The sequence below is a fragment of the Podarcis cretensis genome (genome assembly GCF_951804945.1).
Source record: "Podarcis cretensis genome assembly, chromosome: 4".
In the NCBI taxonomy this organism is placed as follows: domain Eukaryota; kingdom Metazoa; phylum Chordata; class Lepidosauria; order Squamata; family Lacertidae; genus Podarcis; species Podarcis cretensis.
The window spans coordinates 58,092,777-58,112,203 of record NC_137173.1 but is presented as its reverse complement, the minus strand read 5'-3'; the positions used below and the strand labels follow the sequence as shown (position 1 = coordinate 58,112,203).

The 19,427-nt window shown below is 41.4% G+C and overlaps 1 protein-coding gene and 1 long non-coding RNA gene across 6 annotated transcripts in view; one reads left to right on the top strand and one right to left on the bottom strand.

The window, feature by feature from the left end:
- Positions 1-19,427, bottom strand: part of AGPAT3 (1-acylglycerol-3-phosphate O-acyltransferase 3) — a 69,207-nt gene that overhangs the window by 20,140 nt on the left and 29,640 nt on the right. For all 5 annotated transcript variants that reach the window (XM_079974672.1, XM_079974671.1, XM_079974668.1 and 2 more), the window contains exon 2: positions 154-380. In XM_079974672.1, coding sequence (XP_079830798.1) covers positions 154-331 — 178 coding nt within the window. In that variant the 5' untranslated portion in view covers positions 332-380. The remainder of the gene's footprint in view (positions 1-153; positions 381-19,427) is intronic.
- On the top strand, positions 1,332-8,294 carry LOC307215448. The gene is made up of 3 exons (XR_013838511.1): positions 1,332-2,734; positions 2,898-4,186; positions 6,771-8,294. It is a non-coding gene; the product is annotated as an uncharacterized lncRNA (long non-coding RNA).

Genomic DNA, 19,427 nt, shown 5'->3' with positions numbered 1-19,427 from the left:
AAATTCCCAACGCCTAGCAGTGGCAGCTATAGATCAGTGTTTCAGCATCTGCACCCACAAACATTGTTCCCCACTGCTCCTAAGGAGGCCTACCCGCTATAGTCTGAAGAAACTACATTCCTAGTTGGCACATAGAAATCAGAGCATACTCACGGCTCCACAATGAGTAGGAAAGGCGGCAGTTCACTCTTCGATAAAACTGCTTGTTTATAGGCCAGAGGATTAGCGTGCATAGCTGGATGAAGTTAATGATGAACCCACTCACAACGAAGACGAACCCAATCAGGAGGTGAACTATAAACTGGGTCTTCAGAAACGCAATTAAGCCCATGATAACCACTTAGTAGCGCTTGCAAGGTCCTTCACTCAGAATTACCGTCCTACAGAAAAAGAATCAAAGAAACAGCTTGCTTAGCAAACAAAACATTCCTAATCTAGAAGGGGAGGGGAATGCTGATATTTCCTCCCTGCCAAGTAGCAGCTGGGGAATCATAAATGGCATGTTCACCCCCAGGCCAATTTCATCCAGGTCAAGAGTTGGTTAGCATTATATTGCAGATCATGTTGGGGAAATGGAAACCATTCAGCTCTTGCACACCTGCAATTCCTACACAGCTTGGTTTTCCAAAAGCTCCAGATTCTGGTGCCACAATATACCGTATATGATGGTTTTGCATGGGCACGAACAGTGAAACAGAACCGTCTTGCTTTTACACGTAAACAATGGTTTTAAAACAACCTCTAAAATGTAAGGCAGCCTCCTCACTTTCTGAATACATAAGACTTGCAAATCATCAGGGGAGTTGGATGGGGAATACTGAGCCTTTTCCTATTCACTAAAGTCAAAAGGTCACCTCCCTCTACAAAAAAAGTTGTGGGGAAAAGATAAGGGAAGTGAATATCTGGAAATGGTGGACCATGGGCCAAATGCATACTTGTGAGAGTGCTTTCTGTCCCAACAGTTGCCAGCCATAGAAGAGGCAGATGTGAAAGAAACATTGGCTGTGGTGGCGAGATCTGTTGCTTTGGCCCTTACCCACTCTAAAAATACCCTTTTTGCAAAGCTGAATGGGGCAAAATACTCTCAAATAGCATAGATGCTTCAGATTCTCACTAATTTCACGACTATCTGTAATCTGATAACATTCTCCACCAAAGTAAGCCAAATTCTGCATCAAGAAAAGCTGAATCCTGTGAAAGTTTGCATGCTTCATATGGATCCAGATTCCAGGAGCATCTCTATCATTAAAGTAAGAGGTATCTGCTTAAAATGTGAAAAAACACCAATCATAAAAAAGAAAGAGTGTGCGGTGCGGTGCCAAGATGTACCTTTTGTTTAGTTTTTGAAAATCTGTTGTGTTTGGTAGGCCCCATGTTTTCCAGATTCCGCACTGTTCAATGACTTAATTTTAGTTTATGGATGCTGGGTAGCACCTGCCACTAGGGGGTGCAAGGAGAATTGGTACATTTGTAGTTGTCGGAAAAGAATTATAGTTCGATGTGAACAGATCTACTCTGCGGGGCACGCCAGGTCAGGTAAAAATGTGCCACTGCACCCACTCTCGAAATTCATAGAAAAGAACGGGGGAAGGGGGGGTCAGGGAAAGCAAGCTTTGTTTTGAGCGGAAATGTAGGGAGAATGGAAAATGGGAGAGGAAGCAAAAGTTATGCTAAATGACCGATGGTGTGTGAGAAGGCTGAATAGGATTTATCTGGGTGTTAGTGGGGAAAAGGGAGGTGTGCTTGCATAGGGCTTCTGGGAATGGGACAGTACAATACACACAAGCTCAATTCTGACAAATAATGTTTAGAGAGCTTGGGGCCTAAACCTGCCACAGCCATCCCGGTTTTGTAATCCATCACTTGCAGCCTGATGTGGTACAGCCCTTGTACACCATGAGGGCTGTCATTTGTTGTACAGACACACATAGTGTGCTCACCCACAATGGAGTCTCCACCTGCCTACACTATGCTTTTGCCTTCCAACCTTAATCCTTTCCCTCTTCAGGCCAGGAAAAAAACCAAAGCTGGTGACAGGCACAGGGGCACCCTACTTTATCTCAGCTTTGGGTCTTCTCAGGCTGCTTGGTCGCCCACAACTCTCACCATGTTGCCATCCAGATAAGATTAGTGGCTGAGCTCTCTCTGGATAGGAATTAACAAAACTCTGAAGAGGCATAGCCCAACAGCCAGGCCCTGAAACGTATTTTTCACTCCCTTAAAATCCTGGTGCTATGTGTTCCTTCAGGGAAAATGACAGTTTCTTATTAAAAAGGCAAAATGATTCCAACTCCTACACATCAGTTGCTCCCTTCCGATTGCAAGAATGCATCTCTTTGATTTTCACACCACAGAAATGCTGAGTGGGCTTTGATTCGTTCCGGAGTCAGACCGTGGAGGTGGCGAGAAATAGTGAGATGAGACAAGCCCAAGGCTTCCAAAGCAGGGGTGGCAAAGGCCTGGACCTCAAGGTAAGTTAACTGAAGGAACTTTGAAGACATAAAGTGTCCCTCTTCACCTGCCCCCCTGCGGCCCTCTAACGGGGAATGCTCAGGATCCCCTTCTGAACTACTCAAGGGGCTCAAGGGGCTGGTGGAGAAGAAACATTCATTCATGGTGACCCAAGAGTCCTGCAATGATCACAACACGGAGTAAATAAGCTGTAAAGTACCTTGCTGCTAGAGATTAAGGGACCACTGAGCCTAAGTCTGACAGTATCACACATGACAACCCAGTGGTGTAGCGTGGGGGGTGCAGGGGGGGCCGGCTGCACCGGGCGCAACATCTGGGGGTTAGGGTTAGGGGGCGCAAATCCACGGGTTAGGGGGCGCAAATTACTTGCCTTGCCCCGGGTGCTGACAACCCACGCTACGCCACTGTGACAACCAGCCACAGAGCCAGAACCTTCATGGACCCTCCTGTGAGCCTGAGAGCCCAAATCAAGACCTCACCACTCCAAGTGGCTATAAATCACAGGAGTGGCTGTCTTCAGATCAGGGTGCTGGCCATGCGAGTAGAGGCTTAAAGGGGCACAATTTGCTTTCAACCTTTGTTGGGCACAGAACATTCTGTGGTTCTGCAGTTTCTGCCCTGCCTTGTTGTCTTGCCCCATGGGCTCCATCCCAGCCCAGGACGGTATATCCGTGAGTACTTTACGACCCAAGCCAAATCAGATGTGATTTCAATCTACACCAGAACCCTAATCCCCATGCCAAATCCTCTATTATTTAGAAGTGCCCTCCAACATTCTAGAGAAGGCACAAGTAGCTGCAGGGAGGATGAGATAGACAACATTCCACTCTGAACTTCTTTAAGTTCACTTATCATAGGATCCAAACTAGTTTGTCCCCATTTGAGCTACTTTCATTCAGATGGCAATGAAATAAATTATATCATATAGGTAGATAGGCAGATAGATACTGTACAGGCATCCCCCCCACTTACACGTGATCAACTCTCATGTGCGTATTGCCAAGAAATAGTTAAATAAATTCAAACCTGGAAATGATAGGAGAGTGCTGGAGAGTCTACATCGCTCGTGAGCAGAACTTCCCTGGAGCCCAAAGAGGACATCAGTGAGGGAGGGGGAAGCCCCAAAGAGACCACAGGTGCAGTGGGCTTTGTTTAGGCTGCTCAGCTTCCCCACCTAACAGCTGGTGTGCAGGGTATCACAGCAGCTGCTACTTTCCTGCACATATTCCAGCCTCCTGCCAGCACCAGAGCTTCAATTATGGTTATATCTTGGGATACAGTATTTTTTACATAGATTGGCGAGAGAGCAGCAAAGAGGGTGTTTAGAGGCTTTTTAGAGGGTACACCCCATTTAACGCAATTTCACTTATGTGCTCGGGGGACCGGAACTAACCCCTGCATAAGTTGGGAGTGGTACCTGTATATAATTTTTCATTACATAATGTAAGCATCCTTTTGCTCTCCACGTCACCTACATAATTTCAACCTGTGTCTGTAACCCTAAACACACTTATTAGGGATCATGGTGGAATTTACTTCCAAGTAAGCATGCCAAGTATTGTGCTGTTTTTTTTCAACTAGCAGGAAATTATCTCTTGATGATGATCAAGCAGTTCTGGCACTTAGCATGGAAATTATCACTTTTCAACAGACACGACTGCTCCCTTTGGATATGCTATTTAAAGTCCAGAAACAAGAAGCAAACAGCAACTGGGTAAGAAGAAGGCACAGTTGCCCACACATGTGGGTAAATTACATCTCAAAAAACAAGCCAGCTAATTTGACAGAAGGCTCTGTGAACAAGACACAACAGCAATCTAGCATAATTAGTTACTTCCTCACACCATTACACATTTATAATTCCCAAACAATGTATTTGATATTTCTGAAATTAATACTGCTCTGTCGTGCTGCCATTCTCTCACAGGGCAGAGGATGAATTGGCCGCTAGCTTAGAAAGAAACATTCTTGTTAATGTCAATAATGTTCAAATCAAATCATGGAGGAAGTCTAATAGGTTAAGTTATTGAATCCATATATTAAGCTGTAATTTCTGGGCACTGATTTTTCCATTTCAGCATATAGACATCACGACAAGTACTCAAGGTAGCCTTACCCTTCCAACTCTACAGTTCTATGAATGATCCACCAAGAATGAACTAATATCAACCTCACTGTTGACCAAGCAACTGGCCATTTACATAGATTCTCCAAGTATTTCTGGCTTGAAGGGCTGACAACACAGAGTACATGCCGACATAAAAAGGGTCAAAAAAGCTCATTTCGTAAAGCAGGCATCACAATGACCACAGGTGTAAAGCACTCTGAAGTCCTGGTGTCAAGACTTCAAATCACCTTGCAAGGCACTGCTAAAACCAAGTTAAGAGGTTTGCTTCAGAGTCAGTGGCTATATACCAACAACTCATTCACCTAAGGAAACTGGTACACTTGGAGTGCTTCCTCTATCAAGTAATATGTGTTTTTAATGGAAAAATCATACTACTATTGTTAGTTTTCAAAGTTCTAAAGAAGCCCTTTGGAATGGGCAGGAAATAATAATACTTGAGAATATCCTATTTCCTTTCTTATAGGAAGGAAAGTGGTTCAAAGTACTGTACATACACTAAGAGGATGTGGGGAGGGGCAGGTTTTAAAGAAAAAGCATTACATTTGCCTTGATTGAATCCAATGGGGATAGATAAAACTAACCTAAGGAAGTACAGTACAAAGAGAAGGCAGATATAGTTCTGGATTAAGAAGCAACAGTGGATTGAGAAAAGTTAATTTTACTAAAGCATGTGTGATTTAAAATAAATACAAAAGTAATAATGAGTTTCATTCTGGGATACCAATTACAGTAACAAAAGATGGTTCTGCTCTATAAATCACAAGCTTCATAATGTGATGAACCCAATATTAAATTTCAGTCTGAGGATCCTCTGAACTAATGCTTGTGAAGAGATCAAACTGGAACAGGATTCAAGGCATTTTTGATGTGATCAAATGCACAGTAAACCCACCACTATTAAATTTCTATACAACAGCTCTAATGTTTATGCTTTGACATCTTGGTTAGATATGTCAGGATCTCCCTATTCTGCTTCAAACTTAGTCCTATTTAGTGGCTTAATTTTGCTTACAATTTCCAAAACTGAACACACACATAGATAGTGCAACAAATCTGAAATTCTAGAAAATTATATCACAGAACTCCACTTAATTCAATGGAACTTACCAGGTAAGTGAATGCAAGTATTAGTAACCCAATATCCATTTTATATTCTATTCAGTGGTTTAAAGAAAAAAAAATCTAGGCCAAAAAGGACCAGACAGTCAAAACGAGCCAATCAAAACTTTGTCAACTGACATGTTTCTTTGGAGCATGCTTTTATCCATGACCAATGAAGACATCCTTTTGTATGTTGCTCAATACAGGAAAGCTAACGGTACAAACCACATGGCTGTCTTTTAAATTATACCACTGCTGTTTAAATTTATTTTAAAAATCTGTTTAAAATCTGGAAATATGTTTCCAGGGTGGTTTACCTTCACAGGTATCTTATTAGGCAGCCATTCAACAACAATGCCCTCATTTCTAACACTAAAACTGATTTACCCAGAAAGCTGAGACTTTAAAAGAAACTGCCAAGGAAAATGTCAATGCAGCTGACAAATTACCCCTTTTTTCCACAAATATATTTCTCATTTTTTCCATATTATTTATTTCCTCTTTAAAATCACCATCGCCTTGTGATCTTCAGATGAAGAGCGGTGTAGAAATTTAATAAATAACAACAATAATAATGCTTTTCTTCTTTAAATTGCATCTTCAAGGGGATTACAATAATTCACAGCATGTTTGACCTTGGTCTATGATTTAGAAATGGCACTCCACATTACAGTTTCCACCTAACTTGACTTTTCCCCTGTTCAAACCAGCATGCAGGCAATTTAGACCATGCCAAATTTTATTCTGAGCTGCTGTTCTCCATATACGTACAGTAAGATCTAAGATGGGACACTGCTCTCCCATTTCAATGCTATTGCATCAATTAACAGTGGTGCACCCAAATATGTCCAGCTCAAACAATAAGCCGATTAGCTGAATGGGACTGAATTGCAACAATCAAAACCAAGCAACCCAACTGTGTGTGCTTGGCTGGCAAGCTGAAGACAAAGCCAAACTGCACAGGGTCAGGAGGGGCAGGGAAAGAGTCCTCAAAGACAAATATGAACATAAGAAGAGCCTGCTGGGTCAAGCCAAATGGCCCATCTAATCAAGCATCCTGTTTTCACAGTGGCCACCTAGATGCCTACAGGACACCTGCAAGCAGGACCAAAGCAAAGCACTACTCTCCCCTCCTGCAGATTCCAGCAACAAGACGAAGCAGAAGACAGGACATAAAAAGACAATGCAGTTGACGCCATGCATTCTGAACGGTGCCTATTTTGTTCCACATAAGAAAAGAGCTGTCTCTCTCATATGCTGTGAAAGAGTTGCAAACACGGATAGGAAACAATATATATGTTTGTTTGTTTAATTCTATTTATGAATTGCTTGATATAAAACATCTCAAAGTGATTTAACAATAGAGGTGGATCTCATCTTATGCTGATTTTACAGGAAACTGTTTTTCAGAAAATTTGAAATTAAAAAGGGGTCAGAGAGCAGAGGGAAACCCCAAAAGGGCTGTCCGAGATCTAGTGGAAGCCCTCACGTGACTTTCCAAAAGCCTGGAAAGTGAGGCTGAGAAGGAGCTTAAAAAACTGTTTCCACATAGTGCTTTCATGCCATGGAAAGGCCACATGAGACTCTGAGGGGAGCTCCCATGAGTTCACGAGACAACCCCACAGGGGGCTTTTAAAGCTTGCAGGCCCATCCAGAGGCCTCATGTTACCTTCCCAGAGCCTGGAAAGCATGGCTTAAAAAGCTCTCCACTTTGTGTGTGGGACAAGGCCCATTCAGCGCCAGCTTCAGACAGGTAGGGATGGTCATGCAGGGCCATTCCAGGGGTTGTTCTGGCCTTGTGCAATTTTTCTTACACGTGTGTTAGCTGCAAACATAACCCTTTTATATGATGAGATCTACTTGCACAAATACAGACTGCGTCAGTTAAGCACAACTTTATGTTCCAGTGTGAGTGAGGCCTCATATGCTTCTGAAGTAACAAAAAGAATCCATAAGACCATGAGAAGAACTTGCTGGATCAGATCAGCTGTCCATCTAGTCCAGCATCCTGTTCTCCCAGTAGCCCATCTGCAAGGGAGGATCTGAGCACAGCACTCTCCTGCTGCAGTTTCCAGAAAATGGTATTCAGATGCATATTGCCTCTGTCTGTGTAGGCAGAGCAGTCATCATGGCATGTAGCTGCTGAATTACTCTTATCCTCATTTGAAGCCATCTTTTTTAAAGCCATACCTTCCATAGTTTAACTATGTGCCATATGAAGAAGTACTTCTATCTGTTCTGAATCCTGCGATACTCCCCTTCATTGGAATTCCATGAGTTCTGGTGTTATGAGAGAGGGAGAAAAACTTCTTTCTAGCCACTTTCCCTACGCCATGCATAATTTTGCAAACTCCTGTCATGTAGCCTCTCCCTCGCTTTTTCTCTTAACTAACAAGCCCCAAACACTACAACCTTTCCTGCAACCTTGATCGTTGTGGTTGCCCTTTCCTGAACCTTTCCAACTCTACAAAGTCCTTTTCTGCACAAAGTATTCAAAATGATTAATTGATTTCAGTGGGACCTAAAGTCAACCAACTAGACTGGATACAACTAAAAATGACAATACAGCAAATACCAACAACTGTAGAAATTCACCAAATGGAGGGAAAATTAGACCTTAAGGTAGGGTGGTTGGTGGGTTGTTGTTTTTTCCACAATAGTGGGTGCCCCTACAGGAAAAACACTTCTCTCCTCCCTAATCTAGGCTCACAATAGGAAGGTATACAGAAAATTGCAGAGGATGGGGAAGAATGCAAGGGAGAAAGTCACTCCCTATGATACACAGATCTAAGCTATTTAAATTTTTTAAGATAAATCACTAGCACTGAAGTGAATAGGAAGCCCATGCAGATGAGCAAAAATGGGCATATTAAATTCTCTGTACTTTTCACACTGACCTCTGTTGTACACCCCCTGTTGATCAAGCTATGCCTATTGTGCCAGAAAGTTTAGCATTCCTGGCAACTAACTACAGTAATCAAATTTCAACCAGGCTGTTGCTCTCTGCATTTCATCTACATATGAAATGGACCCTGCTAACAAATGCGTATCAAACAATTGCTTATTGTTGGCTTGGACACACCTGTGGAGTTTGGCATCACACAAGGTTAGAAACCTTTCCCTACTTTGAAGGGAGCATCTGACTGGCCATGGATATGGGTGTCTGTTGGCTGAGGAGATCTCTTTCACCTGAGGAAGAGGCTAGATTTTGCTCTTTAAGGCACCTTTTTGGTAAAGGATGCAATTTTTAGTAGCCTACGTTTTATACCTTGCTCTGCAGTTTTAGAACTGCAGTCCTAAAACACACAAGGGAACAAGTTCCTCTGTGAAAAATACGCATGGATAGAATTACACTGCAACAATCCAATTTAGGATAAAAATACTAGTAAGAATTCTATCTTATGTGTCTGAATTTAGGTTTCCCCTTCCCTACCCCCTCAAACAAATATTACATTCCCATTTGTTCCAGTCTGTTCAGAAGCTGTGGTCCTCACAAAATCTTCTTCTTGTAAACACAGAAGAAAGTGGCCAGGTGCAAAAGAGGAGACAGCTCCTGCAGCCCCAAATAGTTGTGTAGAAAAGATAATTTCAGAAAGCCAGCTCAACTTAAATAAGATACACAGCGTCCCTAATCAGTTTTCCTTCCAATTGTCGTATGTCTCACTCTAAGGCATAAGCCTAGGAAGTAGGCGATGTGGTACCCTGCAGACTTTGTTGGACTCCAACTCCCATCAACCACCACTCAACATAACCGACAGCCAAGGATGATGGAAGTTGTAGCCCAGCAATGTCTGGAAGACACCAAATTGGTCCGTCCCCCCCCCCCCCGGGATGAAATAGTGGTATTTTCCCAGAGTTCCTTGCCAGTAAAAATATTGTTAGCCTACTCCTGTCCATGTTTAAAAAGCCACCCCAGGGAGAGTCTGAAAGCAGTGCAGTTCAAAAGTATAAGGTGTGTTTGGAAAATCAGTAAGGCTCACTGCAGCCAAGAATTTAAGGTTTTCTTGGCAGCTGTGCTGCCTTATATGGACCAAACCTCTTTCTCTCTCTCTCTCTCTCTCTCTCTCCCTCTCTCTCTCTCTCTCTCTCTCTCTCTGTGTGTGTGTGTGTGTGTGTGTGTTTTTAAGCCAAGGCACAGCATCATCTAGTTCAAAGCATTCAAGCTCCCGCCAAATCTATTAAGAGAACAGTCCTCAGCAGTACGTTGCACTGTCTTCTGTGGTAACCTACAACCGCATTTGGGACTATCAATATCCTGGCCTCTTAAGTGAGATGGGCGCACAACCCCAGAGTCTGTCAAGACTGGCCCGTACGGGCAGGGGTACCTTTACCTTTACCTTATCTGTCCTGACTGTAAAGAGATACAGAAATCTGTGCTTCACATAACCACAAATGGCTATTCAAGACAATACTTTTTTTAAAAAATGGACAGTGATCATAAGAGATTTTGTAAATGTTATATTTGAATGGTTTGATGGGCAATAAATCTTATGTGGGGCTTCGCTCCAGAGAAAGCCAGATGTCTGATTTCCCCCCACCACAATTCGGGGCATCTCTGCTCAGAATTAAGTCACACTAGATGCATCCAGACATCATCATAAACCATCATGGTTTATGATGATGGGAATAAGCCTAACCTATCTCTGGCAGAGGCAGGAAAAGCCCAGAACCTTCAGTTCCTAAGTATTTGTTTAAACACAGCTTGTCATGACAACTGAACCAAACAAACTGTGGTTAACCTTGGGAAGTATTTGAATCAAACCAACTTCAAACGGTGGTTTATGAAGAAAGTTTCTCAGTAAAAGAGTTAAGAATAATCACAGTTTAAGATTCAAATGTAATGTTAAACCTGTAGTTAACTGAAAATTGGATCTGAAACCTTCCAATCTCCTCTTAACAGCCATACGAGATGAGAGGGCTAGAATGCATGAGTTTGCAGAAAGGTTAGGCTTATCTCCCAACATGCTAAGCCATGGTTTAATATTCCAGCTGAATGCAACCATTATATTTAATGAGGCTTACTTCCAGGTAAGTGTGCATGCAATCTCAGGCTGCATTCAGAAGGGACTATATTTCATCTTCCAGGCAATTCCTTATTTATTAATTTCTGAATTTTATATTATATTTCCTCAAGTTTTAAAAGCTGCTTCTGGAAGTCTAGTGTGAGTTTATCAGTAATTTCTGTGTTCGTTTGTTTCCAGAAAAAAACAAAACTGTTTGCAACCCTACTCACTCAGAAAATCATGGGAGTCTTGCACTGTACGGTAATTTCACATGGTGAAATTTGGGGTGGTATTCTGGCATACAGTACTTTCCCACCATTTAAAATTTAGCACGGCAAGGCAATATATCAATCAAAAAGCCACAATTCCTTAACGCAATAGGAACTGCAGTGTAAAAGTGATGTTAGAAATCGGAACAAAAGTGCTAGCATTATCACCAGTAAAACTAATAAAATAAAGGCCCTCCAGTCGTGTAATGGGGATTTCCCCCCTCCTCATCCCATGCACCCCCAGTGTGCCCCCAACTGGCTCTGGGGAGGTCAGAAGAACCCCCAGAACAGCATGTGAAGGAAGGAAAGGGGGAATTGTGCTAGTTGTGGAGGTAAAATGCTTGTGCTGATGGAATGATTGCCATGCCATTACGTTGAATTACTCTGTGTGCATGTGTATACACAATAATTCTCTAATTATATTTTCACATTTCATCAAATTCTGACTTTAGTACTGTTATCAACCTCACACCCTTTGGAAGGAACAAGCTGTAAATACAATCAGGAAGGTTTATTTTAACTGTTAAGTGACAGGTCAAAAGGCTATCATTGGCAATAAAAAGTTCTTAAACACTTCTATTCAAGAGTATTCACACGGTGCAGGAACTCAGAGGTCATATCTGGCCAAGCCCTCATTTCTCCAAGTCCAATAAAAAATGTGCACAAATTATACTCCTTGGCCCAAAGAATATATAAGCCAAGAGGTTATAAACTCAATTACTCTCTGTAGAACTACAAAGGCTTTTCAATTTGAGGGAGACGCAACTACTGTATATAAATGATTTTTATTTTTATTTTTACAAAGGAGAGTCAAACAAAATATGATAAAGTGGGAGAAACAAGGCAAGTGATTGGCTGGATACACATAGTGTACAAGTGACAGAGTATATAAAGTATATAAAGGTTAGCAAGCAACACATAGGATAACCATTTGATCCAATCAAACTGTGCTCCTCTTTAAGAGTTCTTAAAATATTCCAAGCATGCAAACTGGAAATACAAGCATAGATATAATGGGAATAGTCAAGGGTCTTAACCTAAAACTAACCAATGCATGCTCTCTATGAATTGCCCTTATACAAAATGCAAACAACTAATCATTTTATAATATTTCCATATGATGCTCTGCAGTCTCTCTCTCTCTTTCTCTCTCTAACTCCTTCCCCATTTCTTTCAACTGCAATCTGAAAATGCAGTAATTCTCAGTCTATAAAGCAGTGATGGCCAAACTTGGCCCGCCAGCTGTTTTGGGACTACAACTCCCATCATCCCTAGCTAACAGGACCAGTGGTCAGGGATGATGGGAACTGTACTCCCAAAACCGCTGGAGGGCAAAGTTTGGCCATCACTGCTATAAAGGAATGGGTTTGGCAGGTGGGAAAACACTTGCAAAATGGCAAATAATAAATTGCTGTCTATAACACAGCACAGAAAGCAAACCAACTGCTGAAAAAGGTTTAATTTAGTTATCCTCTGATGCTCTGCACAACCTCAATGGAAGGTTAGGTCATGTACCATTTCTTGGAATTAGTCCCATTTGTAACTGATCAATGTGAACAAGACTAATCTAGTTGTCAACTACTTGGCTAGTCCTAGAAGGGTTTCAGCATGTTCTAAGCTGACAGGACACCATCAACTTCCTGAATCAGATCCTTATTGTAACTAGAACCTCTGCAGGTGTGAAGAGTGTCAGTTCCGATTTGTGACCTTTTCTGTGTCCCTTGTGTGTCTCAAGATTCTGCAGAGCAAAAGCTCTGCTAGATTCCTCACAGCATCTTCCTAGTGTCCATTACTCACAGATGACCACAGGTAATCATAGAACTGTAGAGTTGCAAGGGACCACAAGGATCATCTAGTCTAACCCCCAGCAATGCATGAATCTTTTTGCCCAACATGGGGCTCAAACCTATTACCCTGAGAGTAAAAGTCTCACGCTGTACAGACTGAGCTATCAAGCTATCAGCTCATTGACCAGGCTGCATGAAGCAGATGGGATATGGAGTCCAACAACATTTGGAGGGCTACGGTTTTCTCCAGCCCTGTAATATATAGCCCAAACCTGGCTGTTGCTATCTGACCAGAAGAATATCACAGTACCTTTCCTCATTTCTAGAAAATAACCCAATCCAGCTTCTGCCCTGTCCATTCCCTAAAAATGTGTTCATTTATTTGTGGCATTTACACCTCACTCTCCAAATGACTTTCCCAAGACAGCTTGCAATGAAATATCAGAACCACACAGATATGTACAAATAATAAAATGTCAGAGAAAAGTTAAGCAGCAGATAAAACACAACATAGTATCAATAATTAAAAATAATGCCGTGTTTTTAATGGGGGATGGGGAAGTTATAGCCTTCCAGATGTTGCTGGACTACAGCTTCCATCATCCAGGCGCACTGGGCACCTTGGCTGCAGCTGATGAGAACTGCAGTCCAATCACACCTGGAGGGCCACAGGTTTCCCATCCCTGTTTTAAAGGCCTAAGAGAATAGAAATATATTTTGCCCAGGTCTGCAAAAGTAAGCAACAGGCAAGACCCAGTGTAGGGCTTATTTCCTAACTGCAGCACCAACACCATCAAGACTCCTTCTACATCCAAGCAGCAAGAGGCTCAGTGCATGGGGAGGCTCACACCTATAACATTGCCTTCGTCATTTTTTTGAGAAACTGTGAGATCCATAGTTTTACCTAACTTAATCTCAGTTATTTGAGAGAGTTGTTTCCTATAGTTAAGCAGGCTGCTTTGACCTCAATGAGAGCAAGAGACCACTGGCAGAGTAACAGCAAAACCAGGTTAATCTCCCAATATGCAAAGCTGGTAGTCAGCAATCTCTGGTGTCATCTGATCAGTTCATCCTGACTGAAAAGAGCTGAGAGCTACATGGGCAGAAAATCTCAAGTATGTTTAAAAAGGAACACACACGCTCAAGCATTCCTGTAGAAACTGGGTTATCAGGGTTTCGGACTGAAACACTACCAAAGCTGGTGGCTACAAAAAGAGCAGCTTTTGTTGGATTGCCCGGTCATTAGTGGTGACATAAAAAAAACTTGGCAACAGCATTGTATGTTTCTCTTGAATCTAAACATTGAGAATCAAAGAGTACTTACAAAACCCAAATTAAACTGAAGGCTCCTGTCTCCATGTTCTGAGGTATATAATGCTTGAAATAATTAGAGGTATCCACTTAAGCCACACTCACAGAAGACACATGGATATCAATGAGCTGCATTTGATGCTATCCTTGGGTAGGCAAACTAAGGCCAGGGGGCCGGATCCGGCCCAATTGCCTTCTAAATCCGGCCCGCGGACAGTCTGGGAATCAGCATGTTTTGACATGAGTAGAATGTGTGCTTTTATTTAAAAGGAACCTCTGGGTTATTTGTGGGGCATAGGAATTCATTCATTATTATTTTTTCAAAATATAGTCCGGCCCCCCACAAGGTCTGAGGGACAGTGGACCGGCCCCCTGCTGAAAAAGTTTGCTGACCCCTAATGCTATCCATAGGTGACTGGAAGAGCTTCTGATCATGCAGTGGGCCTTTGCCTTTCTTTCTTCCCCTCTGTGGTCTCCCAGACATTGTCCGTATGTTGGGGAACCCTCCAGAACAGATTTGGGAGGAGGGTATGGAGGGCCACAGAAAATCTTGTTGCATGAGTGGAAATTTACTTGCCCATCCTTGGATTATGCCTCATGGAAATAGGTTATTTAAGTCCATGGTTTCATTGGGTTTCCTCTGATTATGGCTAACATTAGATATCACCCAATGTCTTGACTACCACTTAAAATTGCTTTAATTTGATTAAACTTACAGACAACTGAACATTTTCCATTTTTTGTTTTAAGTAAAGCTTAAAAGTAGAACACAATGCCCTACTTTCAGTATTTTTCAATATACTGTTTGGCCTAGGTCACTAAATATGGAAATTCACACTCTCACATTCCCTGAAGACAAAGTCTAAGGGCACAGTTTGGGTGGAACTGTACACCTACAAGCTTCAGGAGAACAAAAGTATTCCCATTCCTACTGGATTGCCATTTTATCAGTTTCTCTACACCCACAATATGCACTGGAATAGTTTCTCTCGCTACAACATCAATCACTTTCGTTAGATACAGAAGGAGCCCTACAGAGAAGAATAAAAACAATCCAAATTCCTTCATCTCTATAAAACATCCTAAGGCAGATATTACAGTTCACCTGTGTAGCTAGTAGTAAACAAAAAGACTCAAGGCCAGTGTAGATATAAGAATCTGTAAATAGCAATAGGAGGCTAAAAAGCCAGACCTCTTCTATGATATTTTAGAACCTATCACCCTCCATTTCATCACAAAAGATTTCTCAAAACACCTGAGCTCCACAAATAATAAGTACCACTGTGAAGAAGGGGAAGATCGATCTAAAGTTACAAGCTACTGTACTAAAAACCACATTTGATACAAGCAAAGTTCTCAAAAAGACATGTGATCCCAGCCTTATGAAGTGGAAAAGAAACCCACAGAACTTGTTGCGTAATTTGCTACTTACCAGTACAGGTAATAGGCTAAAGCCAGGGCAACCAGCGTCGCACAAACTCCAGCTAACAAACATATTCCCGACTGGTTTGCCAACATCTTTCAAATTCACTTTTGCTTCCACAAAACAAGTAAGTGGTAGCGGGGGATGGGGGGGAAAGCCACGGGAAAAACAGGAAGATGACAGTCCCTTGCTTGAAGAACAAATCAGTCTTGACAAGAAGGAAGGATTATGATGACAAAAGCACACTGTGGTAAATCGGGAAACATTGCTGTTACTTAAAAGCTGCTTCCTCGGCAACAAGAGACGGGCTGGTATCTTCTCCTCTTGTCACAGAGGCATCTTGTTAAACCACCCAAGTTCTTAGAGCTCCAGCACCATAAGAAATTAATGTAACACAGGCATAAGTGAATAAAATTGTAAATACCTTGCAATAAATGATAGTGTCAGTGTTGACATACTGAGTCTTTGCCCTAATCCAATAATCGCCTTAAGGCCAATTGCCATGCACAAGAATACAGTATATCAGACTGTATGGTGGGGAGGAATGGCAGAGGATTGGAAAAAAATACATACATACATACATACATATCCCAGACATATTTTTTTTTAAGTGAAATCTACTATTTCAAAATAAAGTAACAGAAATCTTGAAAGCTGTAGTTCTTTCAATATAAAATGCTATACACACACAGAATTATTATTATTAGTAGTAGTATTATCATAAAGTGAAACAGGGCATAAGAAAAAGCAGAAGGGTTTTGAAAAGAAAAAACAGGGAGGAATAACTCTTAAGTCCTACAAACTGGTGAACCATAATCCTACTTGAGCTTCTTGGATAAGCCACAGGATAAGCAAAGAACAAAGAAGGATAATATTCTATTATGTTAAAGAACAGTACAGTTGGGATGGGAGTCAAATAAAATTATTTGCCTAGTGCCTTATTTATCTATGGTCAAACTATGGTCAGATATTCCATGAGCCCAATATGTCTTTATGTAAGTGGTAATCTATCTTTTTAAATTGCATCAGGGATTTTTCTTGTAGAGAAGACTGGATGGAGCAAGGGTTGGCTGTTCCCCAGACCAGAAAAAATGAGGGTGTGCATGCAGACATACAGAGTCATTCAGGACCACACACAGTCTGCCCTACTATAAACATATAAGTATCTTAAAACAGGATTTTTTTCATCTTCTGCAGTAGTTATGCACATATTATTGGTTAAGACTGCAATCCTTTATCCACTTATGTAGAAGTAAGCTCCATTGAATTGTGGATGTGTTGCAATTCCAAAACAACATATGTTTACGATGCAAACATATGGTTAGGGAAGGGAAAAGGTGCCCCAGCAGCTCAAAACCTAGGCCAAACCATGGTTAAGACATTAATGCTGCATTTACAGGATTCTGGCTGAAACAAAACTGATTACTTTTTCAGCAGCATGGCACTAGCCAACAGATCAGCTAGTAAGCAACCTGACTGGTTGACACGATTGGGGAAATACCAGAAAATACTCAAGAGTTTCCAGAAATACAAAAGCATGAACACAACATGTTTTGTTTTGAAAATGATTCAACACTTGTATGCTATCTGCCAAAGAAAGAATAGAATAGTTATTCTCCTTTCTTCAACATATAAAGACGCAGTAATTTCAAACAACAAATTGAAGCCTGTGATCATTCTATTTTTTTTATAATGAGACTAAAGGTGGTGCAGACATCTGTGACCAGATGTTTGCCACATACACTTTCAAAACACATGATCAACCGCAGTCAGTGCTAGTTGTTTTCAAACATAGTAGGCACTGACTGTTAAAATGCCTACATTGTTCAGAATCTGAACGCTGGAGTGGACATCCCAGAAGACAAACCTGGGTCTGAAGTTCATCAAGCCCTGGACTCAGTCAATAAATGTACTGTAATGAGTTTCCTAAGGACATTGGGGAAATTTTACATCTCTAAGAAGTCTAAAATCACAGTACTGTACATTTAATAGTGATTCTGTAATACCAAACCTTTGGATATCAGAAGGGGAAAGGAGTTAAAATAAAAAGCTGCTATTGGTATAGATTGGCTTCTGTATCAGGTGCACTTTTTAAAAAGTACATCAATACTGTATTGTGTTGCCAATTATGTTCTAAATAATAATTTGACTTCACAGTATTGAAACTAAGCAGAATTCTTTACTCTTCTGGTAAGGTATGGGGAAAGAAGGAAAGGAAGGAAGGAAGGAAGGAAGGAAGGAAGGAAGGAAGGAAGGAAGGAAGGAAATGAAGAGCTGTTACTATAACCGAGAATATAAACTGTGCAATCAGGAATGCGTCCAAGAAATGGCATTTTCTAGTCTATTTAGCAAAAGTTCCAGTATGTAAATGATGTCAAACTGAGATTCAAGAAATGAAGTACCAGAAGTCTATGCATTTCTGGATATGCACATCAAACTGGGCCTGTTTCCCTCATCTAGGAGAGAACAGTAACTATAAGATCAACAAGTTAACATTTAAATCTGTAAAAGGAGCAAAATGGGCCCCTGGGAAGTTTTCTGCATTTACACAAATCTTCCGGGCAATATCCGTATGAGCACGTCATTGAATTTCTGCTTCAGCAATTTGCATAATCTCCATTGCATACTTCAGGTTGCCAAAAATGCCACAGATGTGATGTTGAGCTCTCAGCTGATACCTTTTTGCATTGCCCATAAAAACAAAGTTGCCATGACCTCTCTTTCAGGTGCAGAAAGTAGCTCCATATGCTGTGCCTTACAAGAAAAATTTTCTACCTAAAAACATACCTGTGAAGAGGGGAGCTCTCTAGTCTGCTCTTGAACAACAAATGTTTCTCCCTCCCCAGAGCCTCCTTCAAAGAACTAAATTGTGCATGTCTATAAAAGACCATTATTCAAACCTATCCATATTCAAAATATTTCTTTGAGATATATTATGCTAACTGGAAGGAACTAGAAGCACTATCCATTAAGATAAATAAAATATAAAACTATCTAGTGACAGAAAACACGTCTTGCTCTGTGACTTTGCCCCCTCCAAATGATGCTATAGCCTGAAAATGCTCCTCATGAAACTGAATGTGGCCCAGCGGGTAACAAATTAATAAATTAACAAATTACGGAGAAAGTGGAGTGTTACCATCGCAGGAGCAGCTTACCCTGTCTTGAGTTTTCACCAGTCAACAGCTAAAAGTAAAAAGAAAAAAATGACCTCTTGACTAAGAAAGGCTGTGCTATGGAAACAATGAAAGGTATCTTCCTTTTTTCCTTGATTAAAATCTTTCTTGGAAAGGCTATAGGAGTGGAAAGACTCTGTCATATGCCATGGTGGGCACTTTTATAAAATGCCCAATCTTATTAGTGGCATCAAAGAAAGAGCTCATGAATTAGGATATTATGCATGTTTAAGCACTAGACATTTCTGACACCAGGGGCGCAGGTGGCACTGTGGTCCAAACCATCGAGCCTCTTGGGCTTGCCTATCAGAAGATCAGCAGTTCGAATTTGCGCAACAGGGTGAGCTCCCGTTGCTCTGTCCCAGCTTCGAAAGCATACCAGTGCAATTAGACAAATAGGTACCTCTATGGCGGGAAGGTAAATGGTGTTTCTGTGTGCTCTGGTCTCTGTCATGGCATTCCGTCACGCCAGAAGCGATTTAGTCATGCTGGCCACATGACCCAGAAAGCTGTCTGTAGGCAAGCGCCGGCTCCCTCAGCCTATTTCTGACAATGAGGATTATTATTCTTGTAAAGACATGGATCACATACTGTTTATCAGCAGCTAGACTGGAGACGGAACCACTACCTATTTCTTAATGGCAGCAAAGAACAAAGGGACACTTGCTCTCATGCACAGAAATTTCATGTACTTAGTGGTGCACTAAAGAATGAGAAAAATACCCAAAAGGAAATCAAACACAACAGCAAATCTCAA